Source organism: Telmatherina bonti (assembly GCF_933228915.1).
Source record: "Telmatherina bonti genome assembly, chromosome: 8".
Taxonomy (NCBI): Eukaryota; Metazoa; Chordata; class Actinopteri; order Atheriniformes; family Telmatherinidae; genus Telmatherina; species Telmatherina bonti.
The window spans coordinates 8900756-8926332 of record NC_136626.1 but is presented as its reverse complement, the minus strand read 5'-3'; the positions used below and the strand labels follow the sequence as shown (position 1 = coordinate 8926332).

At 41.2% G+C, this 25577-nt stretch overlaps 1 protein-coding gene across 1 annotated transcript in view; it reads left to right on the top strand.

Moving 5' to 3' along the window:
- Positions 1-6135: 6135 nt before the first annotated feature.
- nos1apa (nitric oxide synthase 1 (neuronal) adaptor protein a) overlaps positions 6136-25577 on the top strand; it is a gene marked incomplete at its 3' end in the record, with an annotated part of 184588 nt that continues 165146 nt past the window's right edge. The window contains exons 1-2 of the mRNA XM_079244963.1: positions 6136-6491; positions 6834-6905. Of these exons, the coding sequence (XP_079101089.1) occupies positions 6387-6491; positions 6834-6905 (177 nt within the window). The 5' untranslated portion in view covers positions 6136-6386. The remainder of the gene's footprint in view (positions 6492-6833; positions 6906-25577) is intronic.

Sequence of the window (25577 nt, the reverse complement as noted above, 5' to 3'; positions counted from 1 at the left end):
TGTGTCGATTCTATGCCACCAAGAATTTAGTTGGCTCTGAAGGAAAAAAGAGGTAAAATCTTGTACTGACAGGGAATACTTTATAAAGTGGCTTGTAAGGATATTTCTGACATCATGTGCCTTGGATAGAAAATTTACTCTGTAACATAAACAAATACAAAAGAATAAACTGTGAAGATATTTGTATTTTGTTTGTTTTAAAAAATGTATAACTTTGGTCATTTCTTATCTTTTTATCTGTTTTAAAAATTGTTTACATGATATTCTGCATTACCAAACATGTCCACAGCGTGTCGCCCTTTCTCCTGTTTTCACTGCATTTAAAACTGCTGAGTTTTCAATCAAATGCAGCAATTTGTTCCTTTGCCAGCATAATTTCTGTGAAATTGTCTTCTTTGTCACTGAACCTACAAACTTCTGAAAGGGTTGATCCATCATGTTGGTAGCATGGCTGTAAGGACTGAATAGGGACATCTGCAGAGTCCACCAGTGAAGTCAAAACTGAACGTTCAACTGGAACTATTGGATGGACTGTTGTAAAATTACATGCACATACTTCCAGAATTGCTTAAATATTTTACTATGCCTCGATTTATATATATATATATATATATATATATATATATATATATATATATATATATATATATATATATATATATATATAAATATATGTATATATATATATATATATATATGTGTGTGTATGAATGCTGAATGATAGAAATGAATCGCATATGTATAAGAAATTGGAAAAAGAAAAAAAAAGCACATCTGACATTTTTTCTAATTGCCCCACATTGGGATTGAACCCATGGACTTCTGTATTGAAGAACATTGACTTGGAAGAAGCATTAAAATATTTTCCAGTTTGGATGGGCATCCCTGTTTTTTCACTTCCAGCAGGGTGTAATTAGCAGGATTGCAAAAACATATGCAAGGTTATCTCGTCACTTTCCTTCTAACTCTATCTGGCCTCAAATTGCATCCAAATCCCCGTGTAGATAATGGACATTTATTGTCCAATAAGTGAGTCTTTCTGCATTAGAGATCTTCATTTATCAATACAACGAGTGTGAGTGCCGACAGCTTTGCTGCTGAATTACATGTTGTCACATAACCTCAGGCACATTGATGGATGTTTTGTTGTCATAATTTATCCCACTGCTTCTTTTCTTCTCTGTCTTTGCTGAAAGGAAGACCGTGTGGCCCACTTTCACTGAAAATAAGCATTATTAATTTAGCTTCTAAGACCCTCAAGATGTCCAAAGCTTCATGTGTTTGTGTGTGTGCACCAACACTGACACATGCAATCTTTTACACCCACATACAGGGAAATGTGTGTGTGTGTCTTTTCTCATGGTTGAGAATAAGGTTATCCTAAGTTCAGAGGCAGCTGTTAACACACTGACCTCACAATGACCCAGTCTGAACTATAAACTACGGCTCTCAGCCAGATTCATCTGCACAATCGTTCATTCCAACATGCACCACATTAGGGCTTGAGTTGACCTGCTCACATATGTATTATTAACATGCTATCACCATTTAATATGACAAATATAACATAGATTATTGATATTGCTCCATGGACTGTAGGGTACCTGTATTTATTACTTATAACTATTTAAAAACATGCTTCTTGATTTCTTTGTGACAGAATTTCTCCATCTGAGACGATCATAATTTGTTTGGTAACGCCACATTTCCTGGCTGTATTTTTAAAACTGAAAGTATTTTAAAATCTTAAGACTATTTTTAACCTTTTCTGCTGTAGATTTAACAAAAAAAGTTTGGACCTGAAAAGCTCAATTTAATGTAAACCAGCATTTACACACACACCCACCCACACACACACACACACACACACACACACATAAAATTGAAAAGAACTAAGATCTATGGGACTTCTAGATTCAGAACAACAAGATGGTGATGGCCAACCAGACGGACATAGTGATGATGGATAAGCAGCGGAGGAAAGCCGTAGTGATCGATGTATCCATCCCCAATGATGGGAATATGAGGAAAAAGGAGCATGAGAAACTGGAGAAGTACCAAGGCCTCAAGGAAGAACTGGAGAGGGCCTGGAGGATGAAAGCAGCAGTGGTACCCATGGTCATTGGAGCACTGGAGCTCTGGTTCCCCCCATGCTAGAGAAGTGGCTCCATCAGATACCTGCAGAAACATCAGAGAGCTCCATCCAGAAGAGATCAGGAACAGCTCAGATACTGCTTAGGACCCCCTACTCTCACAATCAAAATTGTCCCTTTTCCTGGCTTTCAGGAGGACAGTTTGTAAAAATACAACCCTGCTGGTCTGCATCAGAATTTCTAAGCACTTTTGGATTTTTTTTTAGTGCTGCAGCTATGAGGCCTGCTCCCTTTTTGACTTCTAAGTGGAACCATGCTGTGTTTGTACACTGATCTCCAAAACCTACCTCATGTAGAGGAGGATATGCTTTAAGAGCAGCCCTAATCAACAGATCAGCTTGTACTTCAAGACCTGGCGATGGATTAAATTACTTCCTATCCTTTTAAAAGTCTTAAGAAGACATGGGGTCTGATAGGCTTTATTCAGCAATAATTCCTTATGCAGAGACAGCAGCTGTTCCTGTCTGCTAGCTGGCTGTTTTGCTTTCATAAGGTCAAGGTGGTCATGACCACTGGGACTATTGGTGCAGCATTTTTTTTTTCTTCAGCTGTCCTTCAAAACACTTCATGTAGATTAAAAACAGGCAGTAATATGATAGTTTTCAGGGCATTGTAGTCAACATGTGCTTGAAAATGTGATGTGGATTAAAGATGAAGGTTGCTTCATCAAGCTTTTTTGTGCTTGTCTATATTGCATCACCCACAAAGCCTCCTTGGAGAAATAAGAGAATACAGAAAGATGAATCATGCTAATGCTTTAAATTGGGCTGAACATCAACCCACAAGATGATCAAAAAAGGGACGGCTTGTAGCCAGATGCCAGTTCTGAACCAACAACATCCAGAGTGAGTCATGTGCTTCTTCACCCCGGGGATACTATTAGGAGCAGTACTCTGTATCTGTTCAAGGGGCTGGTGAGAATGTGAATTTGTGCTGCCCCACTTCACCTTCTCCATCCGCCTGGGACCACCTTGCAGAAGACGATGCATCTCTTCTCTCAGGGTGGTCAGAGCACTGTACAACATGACAAGTGCATTAAACATACATGTACCTTTACTGTGTCTAATGACCACATTGGTCTGTTTTCTGCTCAAACCGGTTTTATTCCATATGGCTGAAAAATGTGGCATATTTTAGTTTTTATCTTATGGGATCTATGCTTTTTCTCTTTATATTCAGGGATGAAGACAAACCCTCTTAGCTTTAAAACTGAAGATTTGTCTGATAGCATCTACAGCACTGTTTGGGTTGAGTAGAATATTCAACAGGACCATAGAAGAAGACAACATGTGCACAATGTTGCAGTAGTTTCCTGTAGTGCAGTGGTCGCTGTGCTTGAGGTCACTTTATCCACTCACAGGTGAAAATGTTTAAAACTTTAGGAATTTTGGCCACTGATGGCCACCGTCAATTCATAAATATGCTCAGCATTTTAAGTATTTTCAATGCCAGTCTTTACCACTCGATGTCAGTCATTTTTGCACACTGTACCTTTAAGTAAACATGCTGAATACTGTCATTTAACCTCTCCATGGACCCCAACAGCTCACACTTGTCAACCTGTCAGTCCTAATACACTATTATTCTACTGAAAGTTGGCTGTGAAAAGCTACAACTCCTAATTCTTTTAAAATATTTGTGTTTACTACTTTATGATCTACAGAGGTCCCAATTACTTTAACATGTGCGATGCATTCTGGGATGACAATGCAAGACACAAGAAGAAGAAAACTAATATTACTTGCTTGTGGCTAGTTTTTATCTTGGCCTGCTTGCCCGCTTTAATAACAGAAAAAAATCTTTATTTGTCACAAAAAATTAAACATACCAAAATTTGTCCTCTGCATTTAACTCATCATTAGTTATGTTTTATTCAAAGCAGTGGACTGCCATAATCCAATACTAAGGGGTAAAAGACCTTGCTCTAGGAGCCTTTACCAGACTTTTTCAGACTCAAGTCCACCCCCTTACCCACTAGACCACCAGTCCCCTTTTGGTGGCAAATTCCTGCCAAAAAGCAACAAAACAACAACAGAAATGTTCACTGATCCCCGAGTAGCAATAAGAACTACCTGAAGAACAAGGTTGAAACTTCTGACACCTTTGAGTCGTTTTGTCAACCGCAGCTGCTGGGGGAGCTACCAGCTGCTTGTGGTCATGAACAAAGGCTGAAAACAAGGGTCACACCATCTATTTGTCCCTCATAATGAGTCTCAGGTTGGTGAGAGTAGAAAACATCAGAAACAGGAGATGCTGGATGTCCCTCTGCTGGGACGTAAACAACCTGCTCCTCCTGCCACCAACTCTGAGTATGAACCATCAGACATTAATGACAGCGGAAACTGAGAACCCACTGCTTCATTTAGTCGTAATTATCAGAAAAATACCAAGGGGGACATTTGGTAGCATTAGTGAGCAAGGCTGGATTATCCAATGGGCATTATGGGCACAGGGCTAGGGGCCAACGCCCACTTGGGCCCATGTGGGGCCCACGTAAGGTAAACACCTGCAGTTTGGACATGAAACAAAATGTACGTAAAAGCCAGATAGTTACACCACAGTGTCTAGTGTATGGCGATGGGTATGGTAAGTTAGAAATGTCACTTCACAATGTATCATTCATAATTTTCACAATGTTGCGGTGGGGAAGGGGGCCCCTGGAACACTCTGGGCCCAGGGGCCTGTGCACTTTTAGTCCGGCCCTGTTACTGAGGACATGTTTGTTCTTTATTGCTCTGTCTGTCAATGTGCTCTGGTTAAAATGGAGAAGATTGTTGAAAATGAGCGAGTGCACTGACGGGAACAGAACACAACCATGTGACATCACTCCCCAGAATGCATTGCAAAGGAAACAACAATGGTAACCAGTGAAGTTCATTTTCAAATCTATTAGAAACTACACATTTATTTTTAGATATTGTTTTGGAAACTTTGGAAACTGTCCATCAGACATCAGGAAAGATCTATTATACCTCCAAGTCTGGCTTTCCTGTTTTTTTCTCTTTTAAGATCTAAATTAATGATCAAACCAACTTTTGTAATTGATTGGTTGTTTTATTCAAACAGAAGAAGACATCAAATTAATTTGCATAATAAAATGAGGAAAAGTAACTGTTAAAGTCTTTTAGAGCAGGTGAAGTAAAAACAAACAAACAACAAAAAAAAAACCCACTTATTTACTCCTGTGTTACTTTTAATGCACATGAATCTACTTTTAAAGTTTTCAGATTTTTTTTTATATGTCAAGTCAATTTTAAGGGCAAACTTTTTCTGTCATTCAATAAATAATTCTGTGTAGTCAAATGAGATCATTTCTACTTTATTCTGATGCAGGAGTGTCTCGCTCGGATGTTCTGGCACATGTGACCACTAGTTGGTAGCCTTGGCCTTTTTATTTGAACCCAAACGCAAAGCTTTGTGTTGCAGATAAACCAGTAAAGTCTTGTTAGCTTCCTGCATCAGACCGAGTTCAGAGTTTCATGTCATTTCCCAGCTTGTAAATATGTTACTTTCCAAGAGAAGATTCATAAATGAAGTTTCTGATTTGGCCACGTGATCAGCTGCTGAGCAGGTTCACAGAGAAGGCAAAGTTTACAAAACAGAGACTGTCCAGTAAGTCCTACCACTCCTTAGTTTGTCATTCAACTTTTCTTTTTTCCTTGTCAGTGTGTGTGTGTGTTGGTGTGTTGGTGTGTGTTTGTGAGGGAAGGGAGGGAAATGGGGGGTTCGGGGGCAGGTACCACCGTATGAGCCACTCCTCCAGCGGGCCACGGTGCGCCTCTGTTCCAATGGAAACAGGTGGGATTCCCGGACTCCTCCAATCACACCCTCCCTCCATGCGGGGGGGGGGGGGGGGGGGGGGAGAAAGCCGAGAACCGGAGACAGGACGCGGCCAACTTCCACACAGAACACCGGAAAAGTCGGGAAAACACGTCTGTCCCCGCGTGACGCTGTCTTTACGGGCTTGCGTGCGTGTTTAGTTTGAAGCGGCGCGTGCGCTCGCGGGGCCAGCAGTCCGCCGTGTTGCTGGTGAAGTTGTGGCCGCCTCTCGGCTGCTGTCGACGCGGCGGAGGAGCGCTGCTACGCCGGGACGCTTCGCGGCGATGGACGCCGTCTTCTGACACCAGGGACTGTTTTTATCTTGGATCTGTCCGCGTCACATCCTTCTGGTTTGTGTCCCGTTGGAGTCTCCACCAGTTTAACCAGTAGTGTGGATTAACAAACACTTGAAAAATGCCTGGGAAAACCAAATACAACCTGGTTGATGATGGGCACGATTTGAGGATCCCGTTGCACAACGAGGAAGCGTTCCAGCATGGGATCAACTTCGAGGCGAAGGTGAATTTACAGGCAACTCTGGAGCCAAAACAAAGGGCACTTTTAGTGTCCAACTCGACCCAAAGCCGTGTTTTAGGGGGTTTTAGATCGTGCAGAATTTTGCATTTCAGACAGAAATGTCCACGTGCGCGTTTCGGAACCGAATCCAATGTTTCTGTTCAGATGATGAAGTTGGAGAAGTTGCGCAAAGTTAAACATCCCTCAGTGTTTCCACTTGGTGTGTTTTATTCTGATATGAAGCGAGTAATGTGCAGACATGGTCTCATTAACACATTGTCCCTGTCCCGCGTGTCCTCCCTGTCCCGTGTGTCCTCCCTGTCCTGTCTCGTCCTCCCCGACCAGTACATCGGCAGCCTGGACGTGGCGCGGCCCAGCAGCCGGGTGGAGATCGTGGCCGCGATGAGAAGAATCCGGGTGAGTCAAAACCCGAAGAGCTGCAGACAAATCTGATGTTTCTCCTGTAAAAGCTTGTCAGACACAACCAGTCCGGCGTGACTGGAAGTGTTTTCAGGCAGCAGGATCACCAATGAGTCAGGGGAAAACGCGTCAAGTGACGGAAACTGCTTGTAATCAGCCTTCTTTACTGTTTATTATCTAAATGTTCCGAGATTCAAGTGAAGAATTAGTTAAATTTTAATCTGGTTTCTTTGGTTAACCAAAGTTTATGATGGGTTAAGTTGTTTAATGGATCTGTTGCTAAATGGATGAACAGTGTTTGGACAGCTTTTGGATATTTTCCCCTCCAGTTAGTCCTCAGAAACTCATGTTTGATCGTCAGACTGTGGCTTAAAGGGCATTGACAGGTGATTACATATGTTAACAGTTATAAATGTGTGGACTGGGTTGTGTTGGGCTTGCCTGGCAGGAGGTTTGGTCTACCATGTGCTCCATCACTAGTCTGAAGTTTCCTTTGAAGCTGAGCACTGGAGTGTGATTTTACCCTCCTTTCTCCCTCTCTTTCTGCTGTGTAAAGCTACAATTTACAGCTTTTTTTCTGGTCTGAAGAAGTAGACTATTCTTAATCAGTGGGGATGCCAGTTTGGCTGCACAACTTGGCTGAAACCCCTTCAGGATCCAGTGCTGTGGGGGTGTTTGAGGTTTACTGTGATGAACTAGCTGCCTTTCTGCGATCAGCCGACTTCTTTAAAAACCACATCACATGCACAGATCAGCGTCTGGATATTTTAATTGGAATAGCTGCCTTTTTGTGTGTTTTCGATCGTGCGCCTGTATGTGGTGGGTCGCTGCCTGCACCTCCGTGTTGTTATGCTGTTCCTCGTTTTAACAATACAGACACTTTACTTGTTTTGTGTCAGAGAAAAATTTGTAATAGCCCTTTAAAAGAAGCACTCTGCTCCTGTAAAGTGGACCTCCCAGTGTGCTGCCATGGCAGCAACTGTTGTTAGCAGGAAAATGGACCTTGCTTTGTCTCTTCCAGTGTGAAAATGGCTTAAAAACAAGATGCAGGGAAAAAGCAGGTATCTGACTTGGAAGAGAAGTCAAGTCACTTGTTTTATTTGGAAAGGAAGTCAACAAAATGGCTTTCTTCGGGGCAAACAAACAGTTAGTTGTTGTTTTGCAAAAGTAGGAATTGTCTTTATCTGGTGCAGTTATTAGTTTAAGCATGAAGGGCAAACCAGAGAGGTTACTCAGCCGTTCTTAGATTTTCTACGTTGTTCACTTAAATGGGGTTAGAATCCCAAAATGAGCTCGTAATGGATCCGCTGAAAGCATCAAAACACATTCTTGCACTACTTTGCCTTGATTCATGTGGTTTATTACACACCACTGGCAGCATTTGGTCCCATTTACGCTACAAATGAAACCCTGAAAATGCAAAACAACATTGTGTTCTTGGTTTCGGCAACAACAGCGTAATCAGAAAGAGCTCTCTGAGAGAGAATTAATCATTTCTTTTCCAGCAGCAGACTGCTGGACCAGCTACAGAGAGTGCTGGGGTAGTCTTTGCTGACCCAGCACAGTAACGGCACGGATCCGATGCTTCTGCTTTATCTGTTGAATGAGCAGTAATATAAAGGTACATCAAAACAATGACGCGCAGCGGTGTGTGTTTTTTTTACACAAAGAGAAGGGTGACTTTTGTTCTACAGGCATGTTCTGTGGCAGTAATTGGATTTTCAGCGAGCAGAGTTTCAGGCTAATGGGAAGCTTTCCCACATCTGTGCACATCTGTGAAGACTGTTGGACTTTTGGGCGTAGAAAACATGTCCAGTCAGTCGGCACTGGAACTATTTTCATCTGGTTAAAGCTTCAGAAATGATGGAAGAGAGAGATTTTATGTGCATAACCTGAGGTCTTCACCAAGTTCCCAGTTCCGCAAACTGGGATGTCACGTTTTAGACCTCATTAGCATTTTCTGTTCGCGAAAAGAGATCAGAACATGATAAAACATTATGTAGATAGAGGGTTTCTTCCCTCCCTTATCTAAGTCCTCCTAGACTTTTCCTGACATGCATCTAAATGAGGTTTATGTCTGCAGAGGGACCTGCTTATCTAAACCCAAACCGGCCCGATTAAACCACTAAAATTTGCACTTATCGATCGTTAAAAGATGAAAAGATTTCTTTGCTGTTCTCTCCTCTTACTTCAGGTCATCTTCACTTCATGACTTTGTATTTTCTCGCCTACAAGGAAAACATTTGCAAGAAAGACAGTTTAAGAGTTAAAATACAGATTTTTTTCTCCAGTCCTCTCTAGATGGTTTACATCTGCGTTGCAGCTGGCGATAAAGAAACACTGTGATAGTGATTACACGACTGTAATTACAGTCAGATCTACTCATTCCTTCATGATGAGCCAGTGATATTGATAAACCTATTAATGTCAGGAACATTTTGCCAGCTCTGCTTTCTGGCTTTGGCTGCAGCGCCTGTAGATTAGAGGGATACTATTATCATATTTTGCGTGTTTAGGATTAAATTCTTTGTTTGGAGCTGGTGCAAACGCTGTGGTCAGAGTCAGTCACATGACTTCTGTTGGTACTTCGGTCAAACAAACCACAATGTGTGAGGAAGATGTGAGATGTTGTCAGGTGTTTAGATGCAAGTTAATGCACTAAATGGCTTTAAAAAAGTAGATTTATGTGGCATCAATCATAGACCAAGGGTGGCAACTCTGGTCCTCGAGTCCTGCAGGTGTTGGGAGTTTCCCTGCTGCAACAGACCTGATAAAACATCAGACTTAATGAGCAGACTGGTGCAGAGCTTGACATTAATCTGCTAATTAGCCATTGATTTGAGTCAGGTCAGTTGCAGCAGTGAAACTGAAGACTTGCAGGACTCCGGTCTTTGAGGACTGGAGTTACCCACCACTGTCAGACTGACCAGTAACACTTTAAGCTTGTAGTTGGACAAACACTCGTAGGTTTATTTGAGTGACATCTCAAACTATCTGGTGTTTCAGAGGTGCTCAGGTCATGGGAAGGACTCAAGTTTGGAACTTAAAGAAAGGAAAGAAGTTGGTTGAGACCCTTTATGGCAAATCTGACCTCATTTCGGTTCCTCTAATTACGCTTTTGGGTGTTTTTCGAACATCGTTGCTGCCTGTGTGTCTGGTGTGAACAGACCGTGATCTCTCAGTACTTGAAGAACTTGACTTTTCTCTTCCAGGTGAGTCATTTGGAAAGATGTCTTCCTCATAAAGATTTCTAGGACCGTTTGGTGAAGCAAGCATGACCATAGCAGACTAAATCAGTGAACGATTGGAGCAGCTAATAGAACACAAACTGAAAGCAGAAACATTCCTGAACTTCTGCAGATTTTCTGAGTGAGGCGTCGTTTCACTTGCGTCCTACTTCTACTCTGAGCTCTCTTCAGCGAGTAGAAGTCAGTCCGATGTGGACTTTTCTGTCCTCTTCTCTTTCTTTCCCTTCTTTCTTCTACTAATGTCCTCTGGTGTTTCTTGAGCCAGCCACAGTGTGCAGTCAGAACATGCAGAGTGTTGATCTCCAGTTGAAGCGGTGCGTAAAGCGAAACTCTGTTGTTGCGCAACACCTCAGGCTGGAACATGAAGTTGTGAAGCGCGGTTTGTCAGGCTCGCCGGGCTGCAGGGCAACGGCGGCTTCAGGAATGCATATGATAAGTGTCAGTGTGACATCAAAACAAGTCAGCAATGCTGACGTTTTAAGGTCAGAACGTTACCACGTGCTACTTTAAGAAGACACTCTTCACACACTTTGATCTACAGTGAGCCAGGTTGGCCGCCGCCGCCGCTTTGCAGAACTGTTGAAACAGGTGGGACACGCTGTGAATACAAACTACGGTGGCCCTGAAGTGTCACAGCAATACGAAGGCCTCAGCGCTCCACAGCCAGCCACAATGCTACACAATAAACCAGTCACAACACAACTGATCACAATCAGCTGCAACACAAACACGCAACAGTGAAGGTTACACCACATGAAGCGGCAATAGCGCTTTTTTTTTTTTTAATTTAACATATATGTAAACATTCATAATAACTATACGTCCAATCAGTAAACTTTATTTACAATTTTTCAACAAATGTCTCACTTTTCATTCATTACATCGGCCGACATTTCTAAAGGAAAAAAACGTGTCGTTACTTCCAGCGCAGCTTTTGTGTTGCATTCTGGCTATTTGAGGAGTGTTAGCATGAAGCAGAAAACCAGCCCCCCCCCCCCCCCCCCCCCCCCCCCCCCCCCATCAGAAACCTGACCTCACACTTCCTTACTAGTAATCTGATTACTTCTCCATGACTTTCAGTGTAAATAAAACCTTGATTCCTCCAGTGATGCTAAAGTTTGGTCGCATTAAGTCAAGGTAAAAAGCCAAAGACTTTCATTTCCTAACCGTCTTACCAAGAAGAACCTTCGTGTTGTTTGATTCGCTGCTTGTGCTGATTTTTGTCACAGTGATCGGAATGATTTATTCACACACCTCACTTACAGTCACGTTTCTGACCGACATGACACGAGAACTTGGCTCACTAACCTCGTCGTTCCTCTCGCCTCTGGTTGAAGCTTCATGCTTTTGTTGTCTTGTAGGTTTTCAGAGAAAGTTTGGAGAACCGAGATACCCCCTGGTGTCCGTTTCTGTCCAAAGATTTCTATCAGCCTCGTTTTCTGCATTGTCAGCTGGAGCTACGCAGGCTGCCTAGCAACCGTTTGATGCATGCTGTCATTGTTCGTATGAGTCACCTGTAAGCCGGCAGCTGATGAAGAGATAATGACGGTGCAAAGCAGGAAATGGCCACCTGCAGCGTGGCAAGATGCAGAAGTCCCGCAGCATCTCACGTTTTCTTGCCTTCAAATTTATATGTTAAAAACACACACACACACACACACACACACACATGATCATGCACTAATGGAGAGTGCTAAGGAGACATTGTTCTGCTATGAGCTCAGAAATGAGTTGGAAATAGATGAAAAACAGTTTAAACTTTACTTTGTAAAACTTTCTTTTTAAGATGAACCTCATTCAACACGTCTGTTTGTGATATGATGAAAAAAAGAGTTGAAGATGTAAAAAAAACATTAAATTTAAAAAAAGCCAATCATGTTTCTGAAGAACTTTTGGTTTATTAATTCCCTGAAAAGTAAATTATTCTCCATCTTGTTTAAGTATTTGCTTTGAACACTTTGATTTGGACTGAATGAACTTGGAAAACCATTAAAAACTTCTGTAATTCTGCTTTATCTTGCCCCCACCACCACTCTGAGACGCTGATCTTGTATTACATTTATTTGTTTTCTGATTATTGTAATCTGGAAAAGACCAGAAGCAGCCTAAGTGGTTAAAAGAAGAAAGAGCTTTTATAATGAATTAAAAGGATTAATTTCTCATTAATCTGCCTTTGCTGGACTAACTGAATGTAGGAGGATTGAACAGTGTGGGATGAGAAGATTAGACGTGTCTGAGGAGACGTTTGAGGAGGCTGAACGTGCACAGCGGTGGTGCTCGGCTCAGGAAAAGAAGAAACGGAGATGCTTGGTGTCGTTTTCTTGCTACTAAGCCGAAGCAGGACTTTAGGATGTTCACTGGATGCAGATGTTATGTGTTTTTCTGCCTTCTATAAAGGCTTTGTCCAGATTTCACACTTTTTCTGAGCTGTTGTCGTCTGATCTGGACTGTAGAGGTGAGAAAGAAGCAACCTGACCTGGTAGCATCTATCTGACATTTAGCAGCTCTTCTTTTCAAAACGATGAAAGTAAGTAATCATTGAGCGTGACAGTCTCCAGTGCGGTGTTGTATAAAGAGGATCAAAGTGGAATCATCATGGCGAGCAGCATTATGGCCTGTGACAGCTCAGCTGAATTATAAGCCTGTTACCTTTGACTTAGACTTTACATCTCCAGTGTACACAGGAACACACACTCCTAATGCAGCGGTGAGTGACTCAGCCTTGTTGTGATGTCTGGAATTAGGGCTGGGCCATGTGACCAAAACCTCATATCACGTTATAGCTCATTTTATATCCCCATAACGATATAAAATTGTTTCTGTAATTTTCTGTCAGTCATCAGTTATGTGTCAGATGTTGTCTTGGCAACGGCAGCAGTGATCTCCTTCCATCTGGGGGAACTATGGCCGTATGATGTTTCATGGGAAAAAACCTGCTGCAGCGTTTGTGTCTGGAGTTTCTTATGAGCTTTCGCCTCCACTTGACGCTGCTTTTGCTTGTTGACTCTATTCTTTATTCTGTATTCTTTATCCTGATTCCTGCACAGGTGATAAAATTAGTTAGTTGTTTCTAAGTAGTTTCTAAGGAAGTGCTGAGGAAGAACCTATTTAAACAATGTAGACTTAACTGTCATATAATTATAATGTAATGTTTCCTTAAAGCTTGTAAAAGCAGTGCTGCCACGCAACACATACCTTCTTAGATGATTATGGTGGATTAATGGACAAGGCACGCTGCCTTTGTCCATCACGCTGCTATCTGGGAAGAAAAAGTTATCCTTCATGACAGCATGAACAGTTTGTCTTCATATCTTTGCTGCACTGAGCTTTTCCCCAATCATTCATCAATCCCAAATGCAACACCTTCAGCTGTTTCTCCGCTTGATGCTAATTTTTCTTAACTTTGCATCTGGCAGGGTGTGCCTCAGACCTGGACGTATGAGCAGGTAATGATAGACTTTGGGATAAACATATAAAAAAAAAAAAAGGTTTCATTTTTTAATTATTATTATGACGGTGTAGATGAGTGGCTTTATCTGCGTCTGTTAATCCACTCAGATTAATGGATGCATTTATGTCTTGTACTAAGAAAAGTCTTTCAAACAGGCTCTTCTCATCTGTTACCTCGGGCATCCTGCAGTTAGAATAATGCATTGCATCAGTGCACAGCCCTGGCGCGCTCAGTGGCCTCTCTGTCATCATCTACCACAGCAGGGACGTATGAAAACTCTGAGTGATGGCCGTGTTTTGCAGTTCGACCCCATTTACGTCTTACAGGGAATGTAGAAAGTTCCAGAGTTGTTCATTTCAGCTAAAAGTCACCAAAAAAAAAAAAAGCAGTTTTAATCCAGTTAAAATACTTGCAGGGAAAAGAGGGGGTGACTGAAGAAGCAGCGGTTACAGTGAAATATATCCAGAGGCACAACTTCTGTGGCTGGAAACCAAATGGGAGCCGAGCCAGCCTCAGTTTATTAAGAGCTTGGCAAACAAGGCTGCTGTTTTCCTTACATGCCAAGATGCAATCCTCCCTCACCGTAGCAACAGCGGAGCAGCAGCTCGCCCCGTTTGCCACGGATGTGTCTGAATCACCCTCTCAAGAGTAACACTGTCATGTCAGGTCAAAAGAAAGAAGCTCAAGAGCCTCTCGTGTTGCTTCTGTTTACACTCGACACCCCCCCCTCCACACACACACATCCCCATCCCCCCCGTCACACATCCATCCAGCTCCACTGGGTTTAACTTGTTGAATGGTTAAGCAGGAGATGTTTGGTGGTTTTCAGATTATCCCTTCATTTCTGTATTTTTCTGCTTGACCATTAAATTTTTTTTTTCTTTTCTACGCAGAGATTGAGAAGCTATTTCCCCATGAAGCACTGGTTCTGTGTGCCATTCATTACTGGATTCCCAAATTGTTCTGAATAAGTGGTCTAATTAGGATTTGGAGCTGAAACCAGTAATAGTGTCATGTGGGTGCATATTTTCATCCACCGGATGTCAACAAGAGACGCTTGATTGGATGACAAAATATTTGCTCTCATGGAGAGCAAATCCCAGTCAGCACCCAGCACATGTTAGCTTGGACTGGTACAATTTAATCATCCCAGATTTTTATTTTTATTTTCTTTTTTTATCCTAAGCATTTGTTGTGACTCCTTTCAGCAGTTGTTTGAGATATTTAAATGTGTTGCCGTACTGCAGGATGGAAATGAGACAGCGGTCCATAAAGGTTGTGTATTCTTTTATTTATTTTGCACTGGATGGGTTCTTTATTTATATAGATTCTTTATTTGTGTGGATTCTGTTTATTCTGCAGCCTTATTGAAGTGCTTGTGTAGTGCCAACATGGAAACTGGTGAGTAAGGAAGGAAGTGTTTATATATATTGTACCCTTAAAGATAGTAATCACAAAATGCTTTTACAATAAAACACAAAAACTCAAAACAACATAAAAATTCAAAGAACATAAAAACAAATAAAACTAAGTATAAGCAAAATTTAAAAAAATGTGTTTTTAGCTGCTTTTAAAAGGATTATATATTATATATTATATCATATTCATTATATAGTGAGATGTGAGATTACAGGAATGGAGAAGTTTGGTTGTGGCCACACAAATACTCCCATTTGTTGAAGCATAACTTTAAATAAAATTGGGAAAAAAAAAATAAATCAGATCTCTTTCCAAATGTGTACACAGATTCTGGTGACCAGTGGTGGGGCTACATTTTGGACAGCGGAGGAGGGACATGACTTTATTTCGGGGGACCATATGCAGAGAAAGGAAGCTCCGTGTAACAAAACACACACACTCACATGAACTGCTGTGGTAATTCTGGTCACTTCCGACTAAACATAAGAAATCTGAAAACATCAACAATCTGGATCACCAAGTGGGAACATTTGCAACATGTTCAATAAAAGTCCATTAAAGAAAAAACTGGTTGTTTCGGGGTGCAGTGTGTGTCAGGTCATGTAGATCAGTGGCTTCTCTTTCCTGCAGCTCTTGCCAACCGTCTGGTGGCGGCAGGCTGGATCCTGTTGTCTGATTACAATGGCCATGTTTACACAACTTTGTTAAAAAGATTTAAAATAACCTTGTAAATGACAAAATAACTGGGTTTTTTTACTCTGATTTTTAAATCTGAAATGATTAAATCTTTCCTTCCACTTTAGATTAATTCCGATCATTCTTTGCCTCCTCGTTTCCTTGTCCTGTCTCGATGACGCACATCATCTGTGCTGCTGTACACATATTCCAGGATGGCCACCCGAATCAAGTGTTGGACTCGAGCCCAGGCTATTCACTCTTTTCTTTTTCACATTTTCAAGTCAAACCGCATTAGTAAGGATGTACCCTAAAGGACTTTCCCCAACTGTTTAAATTTCTTTGAGGGATGCTGGATGCTACGTCTTTGTGTTCTTTAACCCATCTTTCTTTTCTTCTGGGAGCTCAGGATTTCAGTCCTTTTAACCGAAGGTCACAGTTTAAAGGTCAAGAAGTGAATCGATAATGGTCTGTTAACTGTCCCTTCCATCGCTCCTCCCAGGTTTTCTTCTCTGGATGTGATAGAACTGGTGGATAAAGTGAGCACGATGAGACTTTGCGTAAATCACATTGATGTGTAAACCAGCTAAATCGGTTTAATCAACACTTTCCAGTCGACCTTTCCAGAAGCTTTTCAATTCCATGTACATGTGTTTAGGAAGTGGCTAATTATTAACTGGATTTATTGTTTAAGGTGTTGTAAATGTGTATTGAGCTGCTGACACACACACACCCACACACACACACACACACACACGGGCCAACAAAGGATTGGCACACATTTGTGATCGGTCTTTTTCTTTAATCTAAGACTGTTCAATATACAGCATAGAAATCTGATTTAGCTAAAGGTTTTAGCAGGTTAGGCTTAATTAAAAAGGTGTAGTGGCTCGACTGATGCTGAGTTATGATGTATTCACATCTTCAGCTGCAAACAGCAGCCTTTTATAAAAGGCAGTGTGTTGTAAATAAAATAAAAAGGTGCCAGGGCTTAAATTTAACTGTCACACACGTCCCAGTTTGGATTTTTAAATATCTGATTTTCTAATTATGTGTCGTCGTTGTTACAAACCTCACCTGCTGAAAATTTAAACTGGTATACCAACCAGTCAGGTTGGGGTTAACCAGACCCCACCAAGCAAGCAACACCATGAAGCTTAAACGGGTCAGAACAAAGTTGTGGAAAAGAACAAATCAGTTGGGCTCCAAAAAATATCTGAAAATGAAAAAAAAACTCATGCTGCACGATCATATACTTCATTCCGAAACAGAGGGCATATGATATGGCAACACATTTTTCCAAAGTGGCAGAAACTGGGGAGTCAACAGAGAGACCAAAAGTATCCAGTCCAACCGATGTGCCGGTCCACTGGACCTCCACCTTCATGGACTTTGTGGAAAAGAAACAAAGTTTTCACTAAAAAGATTGTGAGAGAAATACTTCTGCTCAAATGAGAACAATTAAACATTTGGACATAAATAAAATAACATGTGTGGAGGAAACCAGACCCATCTCATCGTTCCTAGAACACCATATTAGAGCATGGTGGTGGTAGCATCATGCTGTGGGGATTTAGTTTAATAAGCAGGAACCAGAAAAGTGAGGAAATGATGGATTTTAGAGGAAAATCTGTTTCAGTCATCTGTACCTTTGATGCTTAACCTTCCATCAGATACATGCACTGGGATCTGTATCCTTCTACAGTATGTGTGAATAAGTACCCCTCTTTCTTTTTTTTCCATTGCACTTCTACAGTTTGATTGTACATAACAAGCAACAGAATCCATTTAAATGACTGGCTGTGTGAACAATTTTACAAAGGAACTGCTGACAACCCAGAAATGCAGAATCACCAGAACTGCCTGGGCATCCCAATAAAATAATAAGAAGTTAATCACTGTTTTCATACCATCATTGAGCTCCACTCTTATGTCCATAAACGGTTCACAGACCAGCAGGTGATTCTGGGTTGTCCATCATGCTCTGACCATCTAACCTTGACAAGGAAAAGACTTTTCAATCAGTAGCATCACAGACTGTGTCTGCAGCAGTTTATTGCCTCGCACACAGGCGACCGTTCACCAAATAGCTTCACTACCGCTCCTGCAGTGTCTCAGACTTTCCTGCGGTCCCTTCTTTCCATTTTATTTCCTCTTTAAAAAGACGCATGCATCTGTGTCTAGACAGCTCAGTGTCTGTGGGTTGCAGACACCTCCCTGCCTGGTTTCCCTGGGGAAGCCCCGGCCTCTCTATTAAATATCTTTACATTTCTCGCCTGACTGTTCCTCCTTTGTGTCCCAACCACGTGTTTTATCTTATCATCCCCTCATTCTAATGCTCTTCATCTTGCCCTCTCCTTTTCAATGAAATCCAGCTTTTTTGCCGTACCTTTACATCTCCTACCTTTTCATGTCGTCTATAGCAAGAACCCCCTCCCCTTCCTTTCCTTGAACAATCTTTTCAAGCCTGTCACCTCGCTGGCCTTCATCAGAGCCCGACTGAAATGCTGTCTGATTAACGGGGTCTTTTCTCAGAAGTGCAGGGGCCTTTGTCAGGCCTTGCAGTAACTAATGTAGACACAGGCATAATTTGATCTCCCGTTTCTCATAATTAACATCTGCTATGGCATAAAAATATACGTCATCAGGCGGAACTTTATGAACATTTTAATCTAGAGAACAGTAAATAATCTTATAAGAAGAAGCAACCTGGTCCTAGTATTTCCTGGTGGTAGATGGAGGAATTGCACGCTGCAGATGGGAATTAGTTCTGTTTGTGCACAATGAAGATGTCTTAGAGTTCTAAGAGCATGCATACAGAACCATCCTCAGTCTTTAAGCTGGCAATGACAAATCAGGCAAACATCCTCAAGCTCCAGTTGTCACTAGTATAAACTGCACTCTAATTGCATCTTTACCTCCTCTGATCCCTTCATCTTACCATGCTAAAGCTGCTCACAACTCATTGCTTCACTTGTTCATCTTTTTCCCCTGACAAGATAACTTAACAGCGCACAGATGCTGCCGGATTCTCTCCACTTTTTTATTTTTTTTAAACCTAGACTGTGTGTAATCCTCCTCACAAGCACAAACATCAGCCCACATTCCACCTGCTTCTCCATCAGCTCCTTCTATAAATGTAAGCGATAAATTGGAGACTGGGCCTGGGTTGTGCCCTGAGGCGGCAGGCAGGAGGCCAGTGATCCAGGAGAGCGCTGAGTTGGTTGGCTGTCTCTGCCCTGCAGCATTTATACATGAAAAGGTGCTCTGGAAAAGATGCTGCACCCAGCAGCGACGTGCGCTCTCAGAAGCTGAGGAATGCTCGGCTGAAGAGCGATGCTGATGTGTCACCTGTCAGGCAGAGCAAGCGCGCTTGTGGTTGGGATTTACATGTAGCCGTTTGCATTTACTCTCCTTTTTAGAACGAATGGTTGATCAACAAAAGCTGAATTTAAAAGACATGATGCAGTGTTGCAGTTTTTTATTGCAAACAAGAGTGCGAAGCAAAAAAAAGTTGGAAAGAGTGCAAATTTTGCAGAGATGCGGCTCAGACATGGTTCCTTTGGTGGGGATCTGCTGGGTGAGTTTCTCAACCTGAGTTGGACTTGAACATCAGGCCCAGTTTGAATTGCAGTCCAAGTCTTCAACATTTAGGACCACCTAAGTAGGGGTGGGAAAATCCAATCGAAAAATTGGAAATCTGGATTTTTTTCTTCACAATTTTAAAATCGATTTTATTTTTGTTTTGTTAAAAATAATCTTTTCTTTTTTTTTTCTTCTAATAAATAAAATGGATGCACAATAAAAATTAGGTCATTTTTAATTCTTTTCTATTAATCTTTTTACTTGTCTTCCTTGGCATTATAGCAGAAGAATGATGATCTAGCTACTGGGTTGTTTTTTCCTCATTGAAATGAAGAAAAATGACGAGCAAAAAAAAGTTTGATACATTTTTTTTGTTTTTAATCTACAAAACTTAGCAATATCGGAAAATTGTGAGAATCGCAATTTAAATCGAATCGACTTCCCAAAAACTTGGAATCGAATCGGGACAAAAGCATATCGTCACACCTCTACTCCTAAGAGAGTAATGTGCATCTCTCCCTTGAGGAAGTGAATGTCAGGCCATGTCGTTCCAGGTCTCTGGGATTCATGGTGAACCCTACAGATATCCAAACTGCTCCGAACTGGACAACAGTAAAGCTGGCTGCTAACTACAGACAAGGGAAAGTATCAGTTAGTGGTGTAAAGGGAAGAGGACGTGACCTCACCTAACTGGGGAATTCATTTAGATTGCAATCTTTTTAATTTGGTTCTTTTAACTCTGTCTCCATTTTCTCTGTTCGTGCTTTCTGCTGTGAAGAAACCGTTTATTCTTTTCTTCTGAGATTTGGCTGAAATTCCAAACATTTATCATAGCAGTTTTGATGCATTGTGTTTTAATCATCACCTGGCAAAGCAACGTTGCAACAGAGACTTTCTTCTTTGCTTTTGCTTTTGCTTTCTGCGCAGCCTGATTCACCGCTGCAGCTGGAATCTGATCCACTAATAAGAGCAATCGCAGGAGCAACTGTGGAGTCCAGACATGAAATATATTTTTTTAACTTAAATTTTTTTTTACAGAGCTTTTTCTCATTTTCATATTTTCCCTCTCCTCCTCCTCCTGCTGTTTTACCTTTTCGTTACTGTCTACCTCCTCTTCCTCCTCTGCACCTTCGCTTCCCTTCTCCCTCTGCTCCTCTCCTTGGTATTCTGTTGTTTCTTTTTTTTTCCATCTTGCTCTCGTCTCTTTCCTCTTTATCCTGCTTTAGGTCTTCCTTCCTCTTCATTCCACATACTCACCCCCCCTTCTCTTCATTATGCTCCTCCATCACCTCCCCCCACCTGCAGTCTTCCTGCATACTTAGCATGGTTTTCATAGCTCAGTTCTTATGTACTCTTCCTCACCATTCACACAGCTCATTTACGTCATGAAGCAATGACTGATCCAAGAGGTTTGAATTAAGTGTAAAAATGTAGTTTGAGACTTTTACTTTGCATTTGCCCTTTTCTTCATTTCCATCTGTTTAAACTGTTACTATTGGTTAGATTCGTGTTACCTCTGCCAAGGAGGTTATGTTTTATCGGCGTTTATCTGTCGTGTTCAAAATAACTTAAAAGTTATGGATGGATTTTCATGAAATTTTTAGGAGTTGTTTGAAATGTGATAAGGAAGAACTGGTTTAATTTTGGTGGTGATCCGGATCACTGTTTGGATCCAGGAACTTTTTAAAGGCTTTGGCGGAGGTTTGCGTTTCAGTGGTGGCTGTTCGCAAGGATGACTTTATCTTTCTGTCTTGCAGAATTCTCTATTTCAGTGCACTTAGTTGTTTCCACACCGTGTTGTGCAGACGGTGTGAAAATGATCCATCATGGCAGTTTTTGCAGCTGCAATCAGCTCCAGGAGCTCCAGATCAGTCCTTAAGCTTGTTCCATCCTCCACGAGAAGCAAGAACTGAGTTTGTGTTCTCGAGGCTGCAAGAACAAGAAAAAACGTCTTGTTCGTCAGGTCCATTCATCCTCCACGAGAAGCACGTCTGCAGCAGGGAGGGATCGCTGCGGGGGGGCGATGTCTGCTTTTATGTGCAATGAACCCGGTTGTTACCTCTGCCAGGTCATGTTTTTCCCAGCGTCTTTTTGCTCAAGATACGGGTGGATTTTTATAAAAATTGAGTTGTTGCAAATATAAAAATGAAAAACTGATTAAATTTTGGTGGTGATCCGGATCACCGTTTGGATCCAGGAATTTTTTAAAAGGATTCTTTAACATTCTGCTTGGCGGGGGTTTCTGCTCTCCGAGTGCTTTTCTAGTTTCATATTTAACGAGTAACTTCGTCCGCGGCAGGGCGGGTCGTGCACGTGGCTGGGTCCAAGTGTTTTCATGCCACATGTTAAAATGTTGGTACTTTCTCACCACCTCGATCAGCTGTTTAATCAAAACAATCCGTTTTGTCGGCAACAGCAAACACACGGAAGCAGCAACTCCGCTTCATGCTTTCTCCATGTTAACCACGCCCACCTCAAATGTCCGACCAATCACACGATACTTCTCACAGCCCCACAAGAAAAAAGGTTCTGCCAACCCGGTGTGTCTTCAAACGCGTCCGCGAGAACAAAATGACGTAATTTTCTTCTTGGAGCCTCGAGAACAAGAAAAAAGTTCTCGCTTCTCGTGGAGGATGTAACAAGCTTTAGCCCTGAACCAGAACTTCTTGATCTTCAGCTTGACACCTTTGTGAAGATCTTTTTCTAACATCAGATGTTGACCTCTTTCTTTTAACTTACAGCTCATTTTGTTTTTTCAATCTGCTTCTACTGTCTTAAATAAGTGTATAAACACATCACAGTCCAGGATATGTTCCTACCACCATGTTTAGATTGCATACTTTAAATTCTTTTTGTGTCCTCGTTGGAACTACGAGCTCATTCTGTTTGTTAACCAGCGACCTCACATTGGTCGGAAGAAATACCATGCTTTTTCTCCTCCTTTCCCTCTCTCTTGCTCCTGCACTGCATCCTCTTTATTTCTTCTTAAACATTTTTGGTGTTTGTTTTTTGTTTTTTTTTTTTTTACACATTAATTTTGTTTTTTGAGCTGTTAGGGGGGGAAAAAAACTACAAAATTGCAATTTCTTTCTGAGATGTATAAATGTATTTTTCATTTTCATTGATGCGTTACCTGCTGGTAAACAGCTTTTACTCTCGAAAGAGTCGTACATGACAAAAATGACAAAACCACTTATGCAGCACGGCCTCCAAACCATCATAAAAAATACTTTTTAAACCATCAAGACATTGGATGGACTGAAAATAAGGAACCTGGATTTAAAGCTTTAAACGGTTTGATCAGACCTACGACAAGCACCTGTCAACGGTTCCAGGACTGTGATGAATGTTTGTCGGACTGTGAATTTACAGTTATTCATACTTGTTGTGTTTCGTAACTGCTCACCTGCTTTCTGGTCATTATATCTACTTACACATCTTAGTCAGCGGTGCAGAAATGAGGCTTAAAGTGGTGCAGATGGTCCAGTGCTTCTCATGCTGAAGCAGATACTAAAGAAACCACTACATATTTTTCCTTGTCATTATGAGAATTTGACCAGCTCTTATTATGGCTGACAGTTGGATGCTTCCCGGTCTTTACACACAGTCAAAAACCCTCGTCAGGGAAAAAAAACAACCCAAAAAACCAGACAATTCATCTAAACAAGAATGACTTCTCTGCTGATCACTGGTGCTTATAGCAAGAACTATAGCTTAATGTTGAAAACATCAAGCTGCAGTTTTTCTTATAAGAAACTAATAATTTCTTAATAGGGAAACTTTTTGCATTTGATTTTTCTTTTTTTTTTTTATTTAAGCTAATAATGATGAAGATTTGGAGGCTTTTTAGTTAAATCTAAAATGCGTACTAGATCCATTAAAGAGGGTGGATAACTTTTGCCAATTCCAGTGCAAACATGATCATATATTCCAACTTTTTTTCTCTCTCTCTCCCATGTGTAACTACGTGTTCAACCATAAGAAAAACACCATGCTTGTTCAAACACCAGCTGCTTGCTACCGTCTGCTGCTGCCGTGAGAAGTGTGCCAGCCGTGCAGAAGCAATGCTGTACTTTCACCTGGTGGTCATCCAGTACGTTGCCTGGCTTGTCTGTTGGTTGCTTGTTTAGACTAGCAAAGAAGTTACTCTTTGAGATGAACTGAAGCACAATGGACAAATATTTCAAGTATGTTGCTCAGAATCTAATAAATGCCCTGAGAAACTGAGATGTATACATAGCGATGGATAGAAATGTTTAAATTCTTATTTCAAATCCTGCAGCTTTCCTCTGTGTGCTCAGATATTATAAAGAGAAATTGATTTGAATTGAACTGAACAATATGTGGCCAGTGAGGTCATCAAATCACATAAAAGGCATATTTCTCATTCACTGAAGCACCGAACAGAAGATGAAAAGTGGAGTGAGAAGAACATCCTGTGCTGCAAAAGAATAACCTGTTCTCCACCTGTGGCACTTTTATCAGGCTTTAAAACCAGCCCAGTGTTCTATTACGGACTCTTTTGTTCATCTCTGTCATGGGTTTTACAGAAGTGTGTCTCAAATGGGGTCCATGTAAAGCCCGTAGGGTAGTTGGAGACACTTTAGGGAGAAATTTATGCATGTGAGAAAATAAAAAGATAATGAAATAATATCAAATTAAAACATATGATGATTGCAGTATATCAACATAAATTTAATTTTTGCAATTCAGTATAAGTCTGTAAAAAAAAAAAAAAAAAAAACTCAGATCACTCTGGCACCTCGCAAACCGCATCTCCTGTCAAAACTTTATGCAAAAAATAACTGGATTTAATTTCATCTTTTTTTTTTTTTTTTCTGAGAATACATCTTGGTCTAACTTAGATTCCACTAAATTTTTGGAGTGATCACCACCTGGATCCAGGAACTTCTGATGGTTTCTTTGTCACTGCAAGTGAAGGCTTCTTCTCTGGTATCTATGCGCGTTGCTAAGGCCCAAAACACAGAAACCCTCCTCTGGCCTGCTGCTGATGTTCAGGCAGAGACGATGCTGGATAAAAACACAGTAGAAAGCTTAAATCTGGGCCTTTGTCTGATGACGCGGCTCGCTGCAGGACAGGGACGTCTTTGGAAAAGTTGCAGATTTATTTTCACTCCAGCTGGATGAATCCGCATGCGAGTAGAAATCCACAACTTGCTGCTTCTGGGGACAATTACAAACACGTCCTATTCTGCCGAGGTTTAATCAGAAGACATCTTTAATGCACATTTCCATAAAGACGGTCTGAGCTTTTAGTGATGAGAGAAGGTTTGCTGTGAATTTGGTCATGAATTATTCACGTTCGACATGCCTGAAACACAACCTCTTAAATGTTTGAATTTTGAAAGTGCTCCTACAATTAAGAATTAGAATGAATCAGGCACAGATGGCACACTGTTGTTTCCAACCAAACAGGCTTTGCACTGGTTAAGGGGGAGGGATGATTGGTTGAAAATGACTGCAGAAGAGCTACAATGCCGGAAAAATCTTTCAGAAACACAGTTTTAGATAAAATCTGGAGTATTACTGCTTTTTTTTATTTTGGAAGACTGGTTAAAAAAATGCAAATCTGACTGACCACATTGCTTATCTGTCTTACACAACGGTGGGGGAGCACACGGTCTGCATGAGGTGATAATGTTATGGAGTCATCTGCTGCTCCATGCCGACCTTGGAGCTGCCCTCATCTATCAGCTTTGGTTTTATCTCCTCTCTGAGACTACATCTCAATCCTGCACTCGGCCTTCCTCCTCCTCCTCCTCCTCCTCCTATCTGTGTCTTCCTCCTGCATCTGTAATGTTGTCAAACACGCCGTACCTTTGGTTGCATTTTACTCCTCCTCTGTCCTCGGTTCAGTGTCTGCTCTCCAACGCCCCATCGCTGAATCCTTGTTCCTTTTAAGCATAGTAATCCCACCTACATTAATGCTTTTAAGATGTCAGAAAGTTTTGATCCAGATGCTTGTTTTTGTTGTTGAAATTGTAGAATAAGATGTTTGACAGCAAAGTGATGACACTGTTTGAAGACATATTCAACACAGAAAAATGATATTTAACAGTAAAAAGTACTCCTGTCTACTGGTGAAAACATCCTTCTCATACTTTAACCACTTCCACACAGGCTAGAATATTTCATAACCACCAAAAAGTAAAATAAAAAAATAAATTAAAAAAAGTTATTTTCTTTTGCAGCCCATCTGCTGAGCTTTACTTCCAGTCATTACTCTGCTTTTTAAATGGGCAAAGATTAAAGATATTCAAGAAAACTGGA